The 16,759-nt window shown below is 42.4% G+C and overlaps 1 protein-coding gene across 1 annotated transcript in view; it reads left to right on the top strand.

Moving 5' to 3' along the window:
- Positions 1-16,759, top strand: part of PLPP3 (phospholipid phosphatase 3) — an 87,079-nt gene that overhangs the window by 26,811 nt on the left and 43,509 nt on the right. The window contains exon 2 of the mRNA XM_012442668.3: positions 15,909-16,066. Coding sequence (XP_012298091.1) covers positions 15,909-16,066 — 158 coding nt within the window. The remainder of the gene's footprint in view (positions 1-15,908; positions 16,067-16,759) is intronic.

The following is a 16,759-nucleotide window of genomic DNA, read 5'->3' as shown; positions in this document are numbered from 1 at the left end:
GAGAGCTGCAGGTTTGAGTCCTCACAGGGTCCCTGTAGAGGAAGGATCAGTTTTTCTATTAGAACCAGGAGTTCCCTGAGGGCAGAAACCCTGCTTTACTCATCTCAGTATTAGCCACCCCTAGCACACAATAAGGTTCTCGGTAAACATTGTATAGTCGGTGTGGTTTAAAATTGTGTTGACTTGGTATATGCATATGTAAATTGCATGTTATGTAAATTATATGTCAATTTTTTAAAAGCCCTTTTATTTAAAAATGAAATTGATTTTAAGTTTCAGAGTAGTGATTCCCAAATCACCTTGGGATAAAATCACTTGGTCTTACTAAAAATCACAGTTCTCATGCCCTTCCCCTGAAATTCTGGCCAAGTAGGTCTGGGAAGGGCCTGGAATCTTTTTTTCTTTCTTTCTTTTTTTTAATATGCCCCTCTGATGGTGAATGGCTAAATCTGAAAATCACTGTCCAGAGGATAAGCTCGTTCAATCCCCAGTTTTACATTTTGGAGGCAGACGTGAAAATATACCCTAGCCTTCAGGTCTGGAACCTTAAAAGAAACAAACAAAAACCAGTGTGCATAGGAATATAGAAGGAACATATCCGGAACAGCCAGCCAGTAATACCTTGTGTCAGATGCGAGGGGCTATGGAGAGAAATGATTTGCAAGCCTAATTAGACCTGCTCCCCAGTTCTCAAACCTGCAGCTCTAAGCCTTCTGCTAATTGGCAGTCCCTTAATAGATTAGGACTTGGCATCAGGTTTGCATGTTATTATAAACCACACACAGAAAAACCCAGTGGCTGAGGAACTCCTGCCAAACCCTGGCCTGGGTTTTGTGAGGCTTTTGAAGTACACTGGTCTTTCAGTATTTTGTATAGTCAGTGCACTGAAAGGCATCAAACCATTTCTTTGGATGGGATTTGTGAAGGGTAAGTTTGTTGAATAATTAATTTCCCAAGACCCATTCTGTCATCTTGATAGACAAGCAGGAGCTCACATAGGCTGTTTGCTCTCAGCACTACTTGGAGTATGATGAGAGAGATTGTTTCTCACGGATCCTGTCCCATTCCCAGGCATCTTCTTCTTCCTCTTCCTGCTTTGAGTGGGGAGGGGAGGAGGAAACGTGTGTGCACCTGTTTCAAGGCAGGCTGCTTACCACACCATCTCTTCTGCCATCCTCATGTCAGCCCTTCTAGACCGCAGAACCTGTCTTGAAGATGAGCAAACTAAGGTCCTGAGAATTCACTAATCTAGTGTCACACTGCCACAACTTGGCAGAGGTGGGAAGAAGGGACTTGTATCTAGGCTGTTAATTGCACACCACCACCAAACCAAACCAAACCCAGAAAGCCATTTTTGATCTTTCTGGTGTTCAGTTCATTAGCACGGGCTGTGAAATAGTTTTCTGCAATTCACATTGTGCACAGGGATACCTGTGGATAATATATATACTGTAAGTGCTTCCCTCCTCCTCACATTATATTATAGAGTTCCCGTTCTGCAGTGAGGCTACCCATGACACAGGGCAACATTGTGCAGTGGGATGGAGAGGGAGGCTAGAGAGTGGGGCTTTGCCAGAGTGCGCAAAGGCCTATGGGTTCCCAAAGCCAGTCAAGTATTCTTCGGGCCTTTGAGCAATTCCAGGGTCTTGCTCTCCCCTCTTGTCCTTCCAATTAGATTCCAGTTGGGGATTCTTCCACTTCTTTTCAAGGCCACTACCACAAAGGGGGAGCTGTCATGGAAGCTGATATTTCCATGAAAACCTTCCATTTCTCAGAAAAACATACCAGGCAGCTCTCATGGCAATACCATGGTGAAGGGGAATAATGTTATTTGGCATTTCGCCCTTTAAAAAAGTGTATGTTTGGGGGTGGGTGGGAGAAGGAGGATGGGCAGAGAGAACAGTGGGGCTTTGTAATTTACTGCAATAGAGGGGTCAGGTGGGCAGGGTTACAAGGGGAGGAGGGGCCTAGAGGAGGCCTGAACCCCGCTTGGGCTTTGCAGCCCTCTTCCTCCCCTCTGCCTGATTCACACGTTTTGAGAGGTTGTAAAGGGGAAGCTGGGGAGTTTTTATGTTTTGATTTGGAAGAGGGACTCTAGACATTCTGTCCCTCTGAAAGAAGCTGGCTCCTTGCTGCTTTGCAAGGATTAAGGGCCTGGCTTCCAGAACCACTGAAGAAACATCCCGGGAACTACCCTTTTCTCTCAACAGCTGAAAAATGCATTACCCAGCAGTGGCTTCCTGGAGAGTTCTGGCAAATGAGCCTCCCTCTGGAACAATAGGGTTCCTATAGCAAACCACCGAGGAGTTGTTTACTGTAGCCAGTTCTCCCAGTGTATCTGAATGCCTTACATTTTGTTATTCCCATTCTGGTGGGGGAAGGGGCAGCGCTGCAGGAGCAGCCCAGGGTGGCCCCAGAGTACCTGGATTTCTGTCTACAGGAAGCAGCTGCCCAGTCGGTGAGAGGCTCCCCTCCTTAGCTCCAGTCAAAAGCACCTAAAGAAAGAATATGTGATGGCTTCACAGTTCCATGGAAAGTGAGCTGGACCCAGCGTTCCTTTCCGACCTACTTCTCTGTGGCCTTATCACAGGCCTTCATTGCCAGTCTTTGTAAAATCAAGCTCATACCCCTTACCTGGAAAGGATTATTGGGCTGGCTAAAGGAGGTGCAGCAATCAAGTGATCAGGAAAGTTTCTAGAGGTAGCTAATGTTAATTCCCACCGCCCATTTTTGCTGATGCCTACTACTTCGACAGAGCGAAGGGCTACCAAACATTCGTTCCATTTTTATCTGAAGATCTGCAGATTTGGGGTGTTTTCTGGAGCTGTTCTTTGTAAATGAGTGTCTTTGAAGTTCAGATGTCTCTGCTCAGCCAGTCTGCCTTCACAAACCTAAAAGAAATTGGTGTGCTCCTCAGTTACCCTAGCTGGGGTAAAGGTAGGTGGTGAAGCCCCTCCATCATGTCAAAATGCCACGGAAATGAAACCTTCTTGCTTACAAAATACTCTATACTCCTTGGATAAAGATGAAAACTCTTAAAGTTAGAAAGGTCCACAAGACACCTGGGAAAACCACCCCTTTCATTTTGCACATGTAGAAAATGAATCCCAGAGAGCACATGAGGAAGTGTGATCCTGTGATCACACTGGTAGTTGGTGGCAGAACTAAGACTGATGGTAATAATAACATCAGCTATTATTTAACTCCCAAACTGGCTTGTGCAATCTTATGGATATTAGACGTTTCTTCATTGAACCAGTAACTAGTGTTGACTTACTTTCCCTGCCAGGATATTGACGGAGCTGACCCAGCTGGGACCACTTGAGCCTTCCATTACTCGGTAGGCAAAAGGAGCAACCAGTCTGCCTTTACAGAGTAAAATTCTGCTCTGTCACACAGAGTAGAATGACTCCAGTGGATTTCAATTTATTTCATTTTACAATAATTCTAGTGATGATTAAAGTAGAAGCCTTTTTTCCCAAGTAAGAAAATTCTTCTGGATTTAACACCATTTATATATATATATATATATATATATATATATATATATATATTTTTTTTTTTTTTTTTTTTTTTTTTTGAGATGGAGTTTCGCTCTTGTTACCCAGGCTGGAGTGCAGTGGCGCGATCTCAGCTCACTGCAACCTCTGCCTCCTGGGTTCAGGCAATTCTTCCTGCCTCAGCCTCCTGAGTAGCTGGGATTACAGGCACGCACCACCATGCCCAGCTAATTTTTTGTATTTTTAGTAGAGACGGGGTTTCACCATGTTGACCAGGATGGTCTCGATCTCTTGACCTCGTGATCCATCCGCCTCGGCCTCCCAAAGTGCTGGGATTACAGGCTGAGCCACCGCGCCCAGCACCATTAACATTTTTAACTGCCAGTTCAACTTCCTTCCTAGCAAGCATCTTTTCAGCATCTATTTTAGGAACTAGATGGGCTCCCTCAAAGCACTTTTCTAATTTTTTAAAGGTTGGGAGATGACAACAGTTGAACAAAGCAGCAGTTTTGTTAACTTCTTGGGAAGAAAACCTTTTCAGTTCTGGATTTTTTTTTTTTTTTTTTGGTATAGACTTGAATTGACTATACCAATTGGCATTCAAATGACATGGCATTCAAATGACAGCAAGGAGTATTTGAAATTCATTTAGAGGATTAGTCAGTAAATAGGTATTGCATGCCAGCCGCCTGCCAGGTCATGTGCCGAGGGCGTCCTCAGTGCTCTCACTTCAGTAATGCCTCTGTGGAAGTTCTTGTCACATGCTTATGGGTGGTTGTTCCCAGAGTATGAATTTTTAGGCGGGCAGAAACCACATCTTATTAACTTCTGTAGCTCATAATTCTCTCAGTGAGGAGTTGAGGAGTTTCCCCCTTCAAAGGAGGAATTTTCTCCCTCACTTTCTTGCCACCCATTGCCATTTGGAAAACTCAGTGGGCCATGGAGAAGCCTTAGATGTCTGGGAAAAGCAGTTTGAGTTGTACTACAATTGGGTGTTTTGTAATGCCAGTCACTCCCTGGATACTTCTAAAATGAAAACGTAGCCTGTAAGGACAGCACATAGAGAGGAAATCAGCTACAAATTAAAAAGTGATTAGTGAGTGTTTAGGCAGAAGGTCAAAGGGATTAGTTTGGACTTCAAACTTTTCGGCTTTCAAGGTTTGTATTCAGTTACAAAATTACATCCCTGAATTATTTGTGCAGGTGGCAGCTGTCAGATTTGAAGAAAGTTTCTGTGTTTTACAAAAGGAACATTGACAGGGCTGGGAATGAGGAGTGTGCTCCCAGGGTGAGGGTTGTCTTATCCACAGCACCCTGGAACGGCTCCAGTTCTTGCTCAATGCAAGTGACAGTCCTCGTCTGAGCTGACACAGCCCTATCCAGGTTAGTCCAACCACCTCAGTGAGGAAACCAGTCAAGCTGGTTGATTGGCATCATGTAAACAGCTTGATAATAGATTTTCAGGACTGGGAGGGAAGAGAACTAACCTTTGTTAAATACCTGCCATCTGATGTTTCATCCTCACGGCTTTTCAAAGTGGGTATTGGCATCCTCTTTTTATAGTTGAGGCTCAGAGAAGTTAAGCGACTTGCTGAAGATCACATAGAGTGTAAGTGGCAAAACTGGATTTCAAACCCAGGTCTGAGTTGCTTTCTTGAGGTCTGTGCTCCTCCTCTTATTTGGAGCTTTCTTTAAGGCAGAAATTCCCAAGAGGATCCTAGCAAATGGGTTAGGGGTATGCTGAAATGGATCCCTTAGCTCTTGGGCAGCTGGGTGGGGTGGGGCATGGCAGCTGAATCACTGAGCAACAGTCTTCTCAGCTTGCCTGCCCTATAGAGTATTTTCTAATTAGTGTCACTATGTGAAAAAGGGTTGAAACTGACGATAAGTGTCTTGTTCTTAGCCATCTGGCCCAACCACCCATCTGAGACTTGAAGCTGGTTAAGTTCCCTGTAAATAATTCCTGATGGAATGGTCTACTCTTTATTAGGTTATGTGATACTGTGCTGTTTTGGGCGATTGCATTATAAAACAGGATTTGGGATGTGGGAGAGATTAGGTTAAAATTTAGAAAGTAGGGAGAAAACGATCCACAAGTCCTAGAGTATATTCGGTAGGGAGCCAGGTCTTGCAGATTTTGGTTTGTTTCCCACACATTTATTAGTACACATTTCTCCCACTATGTGCCAGGAATCCTTCCTTGTATCAGGGACACAGAGATGAATAACATGAACCCCTTTCTGAGGATCTTAGCTAGTGCAGAAGATTTATAGGAAAGGAAAAATTACAATGTTAGACAGTGGGGTCCCTCACCCTTCCCATCTATTAAATGAAAATAAATGACATTAAGATCTCTCATAGTTCTAAACTTTTATCAAGATATTACTGATATATGCCTAACTCCATTTTGAGTAAGATTTATGATACCCACAAATATCTGATGGACTTTAATTTTTAACTCCCTTCTCACCTTGCTTTTATTCTTTAGAATTAGTGAGCTTCTATCAGAAGATTGTTTTTGTTTTGATTTTAGATATCGATTGCTTTTGAAAACAGAACTCTTGATAATCCCATCTAGTATCACATAGAGGGGTATAAATTGTGTCCACTTGTGTCTTCTGAAGCATAACCGTGCAATTTATTAAGATAAGCTGTTTACCTGCCCAGTAAGGCAGCTGTTCGTTTTGGCCTAACCACCAGCCTCGTGGCATCAACTTGCTAAGGCCTTTGTAGTTCAGAAAGGCTTTGTTTCAAATCCCTGTTCCTTTTACTTTGTGACCTTTGGCAAGTTACTTAGCTTTTAAGCATCAGTTTTCCCATAACTAAAATGCAAAAATGAACTACCTTGCCCTGGTAACTTGACATGATCTTTGGGTTTCTGATGGAAACATAGATAGGAGGCTCAATCTTGACTTAACATTAAGACATACACATAAATGCACACACACACACATAACCATATACACACCTATATACATGTCTAATGTGGGCATTATTATGGGAGACATTATGGAATCAAGAGTTATTTCTGTTTTCATAGGTTTATCCAAGCAAGGACTCTTACTCTCTACAGCAAGGATAAAGTCAAACGTTTACAGAGCTGGGCGATTAATGTAAATGACTAAAGTGGACCAGTTATAAGAAAATTGACAGTGCAAGCTCACTGAGAATGGCAACCCACAGACAGCCTTCGTGTGAGGGAGACAGTAGGGAGTGGTGGCTTCTGGAGAACATGTATGCCGCCTGAAAGAAGGAGGCAGCCACTGTTATTATTGCCTGCATCACCACACACCGCAGAGCTAGTTTAAGAAGCTGGGACTCTGGATGTTATCTACCTGTTATTAAATGTTAACAACTAATTTAAAACATTTTAAACCCTGAGTGGGCCAAGCAGAACATCTCTACAGGCCAGATTTGGCCGTGGGCTGCCAGCTTGTGACCTTTGGCCTAGATCATGGGCCATGTAGCTTGGTGGCGTACCTGGAGTGCCCTTGGATTGCCCATCAGCATGATTTTGTTTTGGCAGGGCCTCCAATAATGCTCACCTCTTAGCTTTTGGCACCGTGTCTGGCTCCAGCCTTGCCCTTTGACTGCCTCGAACTTTGACCCTCCCTGGTGTCTGATGTCCTGCCAGTCCACATGTTTATCCTGCCACGTGGACGGGGTGTTTTGTGTACACCTGGGTAGCACGGCTTGGATGGGAGGAGTGCACATGCTGACGAATGAATGTTTAGCTGCTGGAAAAATGAATGTTTTTTTTTTCAACCTTATTGAAGACTTGCCTCCCATACAGCCTCATGTGATCTTTTGAGAATATATGGCAGGATTCCCACTATGATATTTCTTCCCTGTGTCAGAGTGCCGAGTCTTGCTAACCGCTGTCAAAGCCCCATTTGTCTACCCAGTCCCAAGAAGTCCCTGGAATTATAGGACTTTATGAGTATGCGTTTCCCTGGAGATTAGATGGCATATGGGAAGTAGCTGGTGGGCCCATGGCTACTGGCATGAGCTTTGGACAGAAATCTGGTCACATCTTACCCCCATATAAAAGCTGTTGGTGGCTCCCTGTCACATATAAGAGCAAGAACTAACATATTTTATAAACCATGTCTTATTCCTTCTAATCAACTCTGTGTATTGGGAATTAATATACCAAGTCTTATTGTACAGTGATAAAAATAAAGTTCAGGGAGTTAAAGTGGTTTGCCCAAGGTCATACAGCAAGCATGATAGTTGATAGAAGTGGGATATGAAATCTTGTCTGCCTGCCTCATGATTAAATTGGAAAAAAGAAAGAAGCAATTAATCCCGTTAGAGTGGGTTACATGGCTAAGTAAATCCTGTGTAGGAGAGATATTTAAGTCTTGAAGGATAAACAGGAGTTTGCCAGTGGTTTTTTAATTCAGGTGTTAAAGACATTACTTCATGGAGTTGTTAGGAAGATCAAATGTGATGATTTATATAAGAGCTCAGAAATACTTTGCATGGAATGGGACTTACTGCTGTGTCTTAACTCTGGGCAGCCATGTTGTAAATGAACGCCTTTGGGTCATAAGGGAGACTTATGAGGCAGAGAGAGAGTGGCTGGATCTGTATGGTTTCATTTTAACATCTAAAGAGGAACCTTGGTTTCTGCCCTTGTCCAAGGCCAGGATACACTTTCAAGAGCTTTGTAGCTGACTTTCTAGGTTGCTAATATGTGCATAGACATAGTTCATGTGTACTTAGTGATAAAGGCTAACTGGTCCCATCTCTGAATGAATTCTAGAGTCAGACAGTTCTATTACATATCCTGTTTAGGCCTCTAATCCGCAGAGTGGATACTGAGACAAATTGCAATCTCCCTGACCCTGGGTCTTCTGTGTATATCCTAATAATTAATTTAGAAAATTGTTTTGAGAATTAAATCAATTGATGTATCCAAAGCTCCTGGCACATAGTGGGTGCCCAATAAATGTATATTTACTCTCATTCTTACTTAAAGAAGGATCAAAAGGAAGGAGGTCTTGGGAAGTGACTCAGCTTTACCAGGGATAGAAGGATTATGAGTCCTGTTGGCTCTGGTAGTTGTGTTTTACTAGAAATAAAACACCTCAGTTGCAAAATATATAATGATGACCAAAGAGGTTTGGAGCGCTTCCAATTAAAGATATGAACCATGAGTTGCTGGTCAGTTTGTTTTATTTGCAGATGAATGTGGCAACCCTTTAAAAATCCAACTGAAAAGACCAAAACAGCCGGAGCTGGGGGTTTTAAGGAGGCCGATATTAATTATTTTTAAAATAAACTGTTCTCACTGTGAACACCTTCAAATAAGAAAGGACATACAAAGGTTTTTTTTAACACCCATGGTTAAACTAAAACAGGTTTCTCTTTGCGATGGAAACTTGAGATTTTCATAAGGCAGGGAACTCAAAAGCACTGCAGTATCTTGCTCACCTTTGTTTTCCCCAGCAGCAAACAGTACCAGATACCTAGGAAAGATCCATACTTGTTTGTTGAATTGGGCTATAGACCTTGACTTGGGATCAGGAAACCCAAGCACTAGGCCTAGATCTGCCACTGGTTTCTTCGTTTCTACCATATAGTTGCTTTTGGTTCCAACAGTCTTCTTTTTGTGGAGAAAGGGCCTGAACTTTCCAGTACTGAAGAATGAGCAATTGCCAAGGAAGACCTCTAGACCCAGAATATTGCATGTTCACACCAGCCAACAGCAAGTGTTTTTCATGGCAGCCTGTTTCAAAGGTAGAAAAATGCCTTCATAGTAAACTTAGTTTCGTCTTATCTGGATTGTGTCCAGTCTAAAAATCTGGACAAATATCGTAAACCAAAGAAAGTTTGCACACTTCTAAGACCAGTAGCAATTAATTACTTTAAAAAGAAGCCCTGTCACTTACAAGCAACACAAATATTTGTATTTTGAGCCTCTAAGTAATAGTTGTGTTGACCATTCTGGCCTTAAGTGATTTAAAAAAATCAGTGAGTGATACTTTAACAGGGAATATGTTTGTAAAGAAAGGGAGGGTCAAGTCATAGAGTAAAAAACTATGAGCCAAAAGACAGACAGACGTGGGTTCAAAACCCAGTGACCAATTTACTCACTTGCCGACCAAGGACAAGTTATAAAACTTCTGGCCTTGGTTCTCTGTTGGGCATAAATGAAAATGATAAACCACAACTGTTCATAACTATTGTGGAGATTAAATTAATTAATTCCTGAACTGTAAACTTCTTCAAGGTCCAGGGTCTTCAGCCTATATTTTGAATAGCTGGTCCAAATTGGGACCGTTGCTAACTGCATTTTAGGTGAACTGACAAACATTTCTGATCCTCAGTTTTTCCATTTGTAAGATGGGTAGACCAGTACCTACTCATAACCCTATACTGTAGGTAAGATGTATAAACTTTTTGTCACGGAGTTCTTTTTTTTTTTTTCGAGACAAGCTCTGGCTCTATCACCCAGGCTGGAGTGCAGTGGTGCAATCTGGGCTCACTGAAACCTCCATCTTCCGGGATGAAGTCATCCTCTTACCTCAGCCTCCTGAGTAGCAGAACTACAGGCATGTACCATCACACTTGGCTAATTTTTGTTTTTTTGGTAGAGATAGAATTTCATCATGTTGCCAGGGCTGGTCTTGAACTTATGAGGCCAAGCAATGCACCCACCTTGGCCTTCCAAAGGGCTAGGATTACAGAAATGAGCCACCACAGCTGGCCTTGTTACAGAGTTCTAATAGCTGCCCAGTTTGAGCAATTATGTTATATCAGATGCCTACTTTTGTGCAACGAGTATTATTTTGTGGTTAGATGTGTAGGCTTTCTGCAGATGTTAGTTTAATTATTATTCTGGCAGATCCTGGACTTCACTTACTTTATAATGACTGCAGATTGGTTTGAGTGGAAAATTGAACAATTCTGGAAAAGGACATGAAGGACTTGGTATGTAGGAGACATAAAAGTCCTTTTCTGGTGCTCTGATTTTGGTCAGGCAAAACTGCAAAGATTCCTTCTTCACCTTTCCCCTCATTCTCTTCTTACCCTCACCAAGGGTTTTCTAAAAAGCACTTTGTGAGAAGGAGACTGTGTTTAATTTTGTGCAAAGGTGAACTGTGGCTGCAGGGAGAAGGGCTTTGGGGCCAGGTCACTTGGGTAACACTTCCCACATGAGTTTATCAATGGGTGGGCCATGAAAACTTAGTCTGTGTTTTTTTACACTCCACCCCCAAACCACCCAACCTGCCCCAGTGTTAGTTTTTCAAAGCCAGAGAAGTTTCAAAGGTCTGAACGCAACACAGGGGCCTTTCTTCATGCTTTGATTTTATGCCCATTAAGTGTTTGTCAGTGAGTTCGTATTTCGCCTCCTCTGCAACCTACACATCCCAAGAAATCCCCAGAGGTATAGGAAGTTAATTGATCCTTGATTAAAGGAAGGAGAAATGCTTGGGTCTGGGTCTGGGTCTGCACTCGCCAGATATTTTTGGGGGGAGGTCACGCTTTGCAAAAATTTCGTAATGCTCCTTTTATTACGGATAAATTTAAACTCTAGGCTATTGCCTTCAGAGTTTGATGAAATTAGTTACCTAGCACATGTGTGATACACAGAGAATGTTCTGTGAACATGAGCCAGTGCTGTTGCCTTGATTGTTCTGAACAGTGTCTTTTTCATCCAAGGCCATGAGACTTGCTGAGCTTCGATTCATTTACTAATACGCATAGATGATTCCTTCTCTGAAGAATGATTCACTTACTTTATAGAAAGCACCCAAGATCAAGAGTCAGATCATTTGAAACCTGTTCAGTTCCATAACTTACTTGTAGAGTGACTGGTAATTCACTTTAATCTCTTTGAACCTTAGGGTGGCTTAATGTATTAGTTTTTATGACTGTTTATCCGATTAGCCTTTGGGCCACTTGAAGGTTGAAACTTGGCCTCTTTCGTTTCAGTAGCCCAGTCAGTGCCTAGATCATGATAGGCAGCCAGGTTTGTCAGTCTACAACAGTTTATGTGGGGATCCTCAAGACAGTTTGGGCACATAATAACCGTTTAGTAAATGTTACCTATTATTATTATTCTCTGTGCTATTTCCCCCTTTCTTCCCTTCATCTCTTTTAGCTCTGTAGCAAACTTCAAAATTGTATTTCTTTAGTAGCCATAAGTTTTGTGACTGCCAGTATTAAAATCCCTAAACCACACTGATTTCTTTATGATTGTACTTAGCCCGTGGACTCTAGAAACCCCTTCTACTCACATAGGGGTTAACGGAATTCTCCTATCCTCTGTTGGACATTTTAAATGACCCTAGCAGAATGGTCTTTGTGTCCCTGGTGTACTCTATGCATATGTCAGTCATCACATTAGAAATAATTCAGTGTTCTTGCTTTTTTGACTGTCTTACAACGCCGTGAACTTCTCACAGGTATTATGACGTATTCACTTCTAGAATCTCAGTGTCTAGCACTGGGAAATTTCTCGAAATGAAGTGATAAGAGACTATAGTGGTTGGTAATAAAGATGGTGATGGTATTGGAAATAAAGTTTGTTGGAGAAGAACTGCCTCTTTGTGTCCTGGAAGGGCAAGGTACAGTGTTATACCTCTTAGCCTAGCTGGGGGGGATGTTTATGCTTTTCCCATCAACTGAAGGAAATTTGTGATTACTTTCTTCCTGGATCAAAATCAAGATTTGACTGGCATCACCCTCAATAATACCACAAGTTTTTAGGGGAGACAAAAAAAGCCATTGGGTTTTGTAAATGCCATCTCCATGCCTTTCAAGAAAATAAACAGAACATATTCAGCTCCAACTTCTTGTCTGTCTGTGGTCTTCATCCACATAATCAGAGCCGGAAACCCTCCCCAAGCCATAGGCAAAGAAAGAGGAAAAAGGATTTGGACCGTTCTCAGTTTAAAAGATGGCAAAGGACTGACCAGACAGATTTTTCTTCCCTTGCCTGCTGTGTGAGGCTTTTTTTCCCTTCTCTTTTTAACATTCATTGAATGTCCACAGTGTGCTCCGGACTCTATGCTGACATTACTCAATGCTGTTGCCTTGACTTTCTTCTGGACTGATTTTGATGATATGTGTCTTCCTCCACTGGATTGTAAGCTTCTTGAGGGCAGGGTCTGGGTCATCTTTGTATTCCTTGTAACTTAATATATACAGTTAAGACTCAATAAATATGTGTGAATGAATGAATGAATGAATGAATGAATGCTTTAAGTTATTATATAATCCCAACCATCCTGAAGTTAGATTTCATTCTTCCCATTAAACAGAAAAGAAAATGAGTTTTGGAGATGTGAAATAACTTACTCAAGTAGTAGGGAGCAGCGTCAAGATCATTAACCCAGTTCTGTCTAAATCCAAAGCTCTTTTATATGTGTTTTATTGTCCATAGAAACATATGTTTTACAGGCCTATCATGTGAACACTATTAAAAATAGAAGCTGGAGGCCTAAGAGTGGAGTGCAAATGTAAGGAACTTGGGGTCTGTTCCCTTCCTGAGTTTATTAGCAACACTTTGGCTCCTAGGCACCAGAGAGACTGCAGCTCAACTTTTAAATCTCAATATGTGGAACTTTAAAAGCAGACTATTAATAATATCATACTGCTGGCTTCTCAGCTACTTTTCATAGCCAACTTGGTTGCTTTTCAAAATGTTTAGGCAGTGGCATGCAGATGGTTCGGAACCATATGAGATCTCTCCCAGGCCCGTAACCCCTAAAGATTGTTTCTAAGCCAGAATGTTTTTCCACTGCCTTTCCCTGCCCCCTCTCGCCATTGTAGAGACAAAGTTTTGAAACCTAATGGCTATTGCCTGTCAGGGCCCCTCTGTGTTTACTTTGAGAAGGTCAGGCACAATACTGCGGTGTGTTGCTGTTCTTTCTTTTCAAAGCACCAGTATGAATTTGATAAAGTAAATTGTTGTTCTAGCAGGAAGCAGTTATAGGTCACAAAATAAATAGCCATAGAATTCAAATAAATCCAAAGAATAAAACCAAATAAATCCATGTGTGTATGCACAGTGATACATAAATACACTTTTTAGAAAGTGAGCATTTTTATCACTGCCGGTCTGGAGCAAAGTGATTGAAAAATTGCGGAGTTCATGTTATTTTTTTTTTTTAAGAGGTAGTCTGGGACTTCGAGCAATATGACATGAATTTAATTCTTGAAAAACATTAAAAAGTGGGATTTTATCTTTTAAACAACTGTTTATCTTGGGATTTTTCAGCTAATGAAATTCACATTTGGATGAAATCAATTTGCAAAGTTAAATTAGGGATTTAAGCATTTGGAGGTGGACTCAGCTACCCTGAATGAGCTCAGCATTCTCTCTGAGTCTCTGTTCCCTCCACTTGAAGATGGATGATAGTGCTTAAGTAATGCTTCAATGCAAAAATGGATATACAGTAACTAACACATTGTGAGTGTGCACTCAATAATGGCTGTTATTATCCATTGTGTGTGTGTGTGTGTGTGTGTTTTACAGTCCAGAGATCTTTTATTTATTCAATTTTTTTTAACACCTACTATGCCCTGAATTCATAGGGAATAGGTTCCAGCAGCTGAGGCTCCTTCCCATTGGTTCTTACAAAGTTCACTTCTCTGGGTAGAGCAGGCTGGTGCTTCAGTTGAACGCAGGTTCCCTTCTCTTTGGCGTCTTTCTTTTTCTGATCATTTTCCTTCATGTAGAAGGAAAGGAAGCTATCTCAACTCTTGGAGTGCTTAATGTGCTCAATATGCACATTAAGTCTCTTGGCAAGAGTCTTGCCCTTAACTTGTTTGTTTACGGCAATGCCAACAGCATACTGAGGAACACTGAAACTTCCAGTTTCGCCATGGTAACACTTGTGGGCATTCTTTTTTGAACAGTACCCATTCCCTTAGATGTCTGCAATATCACCTTTCTCATAGATTCGCATATACATGGCCAAAAAAACTACTCCATGATTTCTAAAAAGCCTAGAGAACATCTATCGGGTACCTCTCCTCTTTCTCTTTGTGTTCATCATTTTGGTGAATTACTAAAAGACGGCAGTTCCAGCTGAAAGGCCACTGTGTTTTTTTTGTCATCTTCCCTAGTTCCAAGGTTGTAGAAGAGCTAGTCCTTTAACTTTGCAAAGTGGCATTGGAGCTTGATATTGCAGCTGGGTAGTTTGGGAGGAAAAGGTATTTTGGTCTAAAAGAATAGCATGAACCCACAGTCACTGTGTATTGGTTTCTTGGAGGCTTACTGAAAAGGAGTAGCAGAACATGAAGCGGAAGAGATGTCCAGGTCAGGGGAATGCCTAAGGTCGTATTTAGAGACTTTATTTCACCCTGTGTCATGGGGAGCCATGGAAGAGGCTTTAGCAAGGCTGTGACATGCTCATGGTTGTCACAGCAAGAGTGTGACATGGTGCTCATGGTCCAAGCACCTCAGGAAGCAAACTGGTGGCTATATATAGAAGGCAGTGGGGGCCATGAGACTGATTAGGAGGCTGTTGTAGCATCCAAACAAGAGTTATCATGGGCCTTTGCTTTCTGAGTCAAGGTTTTGAGGGACTTTTCTTGGCAGGTGGTGGGATCCATTTGCCATGACCTTTGAGAGAACAGGATCTGAGCTGACCACTGATAACCAGCAGCAGCTGCAAGGGCCACTTGGTGCTCCCGGGTGCCCTGGGCCCCCCATCCAGGTCTGCAGGCAGCAGGGCCGAGCTCAGCTCTGCTCACTCTTATTGGTAGCTCTCTGAACAGTGAAAGAAAAGTCTGGAAAATGACATTCATGAAACAGCTGCGATGCACCAGGCACTGTGCTAGAGGTTGTGTGTGCACTGATCTCCTTTAGTCACCACAGCTCATTTCACTGTGGGAAAAACCCGGGGCCCAGGAGGATGGAGTGGGAACCAGGGTTCACATCACTAGGAAGTGGTGCCTCTGGGCTTCACATCCAGGTTTTCTGACTCCAAGGCCTTCACTATCCCAGACAGCACAGCCTTTGTGAACTTCTCAAAGGGGAAATAGTTAAGAGCTAAGAAATGAATGCCCTCGGAGGCATAAAGGGGTATCATTCGATTTGGGGCTACATTAGTAAACGTTACGATTCAGGCTTTAATTTTTAGCAGGGTATTGTAGAACAGTGGGAAAACTCCTGCTCTGGCTCTTTCACTGCCTGCCTCTGAGCTCTTGGGCAAGAGAAGAGGATAATGACTCTCTCCTCACAGGAGTGTGGAAAGGAGGAAGGGGATGTGCATGGCAAAAGCTCTCTATAGGCTGTAGATCTCTACAAATGGAAGGAATGATTATTACTCTTAGTGTTATTTGGGGTGGTCTTTGCTTGGGGTTCCTCTCTGACTTTCTTGCATTGATGTTTCCCCCTTTCTTTTTTTTTTTTCCTGGTGTATGCCGTGGTTCCACCTGGACCAGCGGGCCTCCCCTTCCTCATTATCGAGACAAGCACCATCAAGCCTTACCACCGAGGGTTTTACTGCAATGATGAGAGCATCAAGTACCCGCTGAAAACTGGTGAGACAATAAATGACGCTGTGCTCTGCGCCGTGGGGATCGTCATTGCCATCCTCGCGGTAAGTGTCTGGACTCTGCTATGGTGGGTCCTGTCTGACTTCTTCCTGTATTGCCATATTATAGAATGAGCCAACAGAGACTTATACCAAGTAGAAGCCAACTTTCTCTGGCCTGTATTTAGCCAAGAAGGAAGGTATAAGTGCTATCGTGGATGTATTTCACCATTATACAGATGGGAGAGTTAAATGACATGCCCAAAGTCTACAACTACAAAAAATTTGGGTTCAGCCTGTGTCTGGCTGATTTCAAAGCCCCCTTTCCAACTCTCAGACTTACAGTTCAGGACGGCTAATCTGTCTAAATGAACTGCTCAAGGGGATAGGCAGTTAGCTTATCTCGCCTACTCTGGATCAAATGTAAGCTGCTGATGTCACATGTACCACATTTCATGTAGTTTTCTTTTGACTTGCCCACTCTGGAGGTTGGTTGTAAACTTTGAGACCCCTCTTTGTTTTTTAATAACATCGTAAACCAGGCACACAATCAACAGCTTGAATTTGGGGAGGGGGAAGGGAGGCTAGTAGAATTCTTTCCAACCTTTAAAAGAAAAACAGTCCATTTGGCAACCGTAGTAGTTTCTTAAAGGTGGACTAAGGATCTTTGTGTTCAGAAACTGAAAAATGAAAGGTCTAGTTTTCCTATGTGCTCCAAATTGACAGTTGTGGGCTTGAGTTCTTTAGGAAGAATGGCTT

Source organism: Aotus nancymaae, unplaced genomic scaffold (assembly GCF_030222135.1).
Source record: "Aotus nancymaae isolate 86718 unplaced genomic scaffold, 86718_ANA_hifiasm-v0.15.2.pri h1tg000007l, whole genome shotgun sequence".
NCBI lineage: Eukaryota > Metazoa > Chordata > Mammalia > Primates > Aotidae > Aotus > Aotus nancymaae.
Note: the sequence above shows the minus strand (reverse complement) of the source record. Positions and strands in the feature narration are given on the sequence as shown.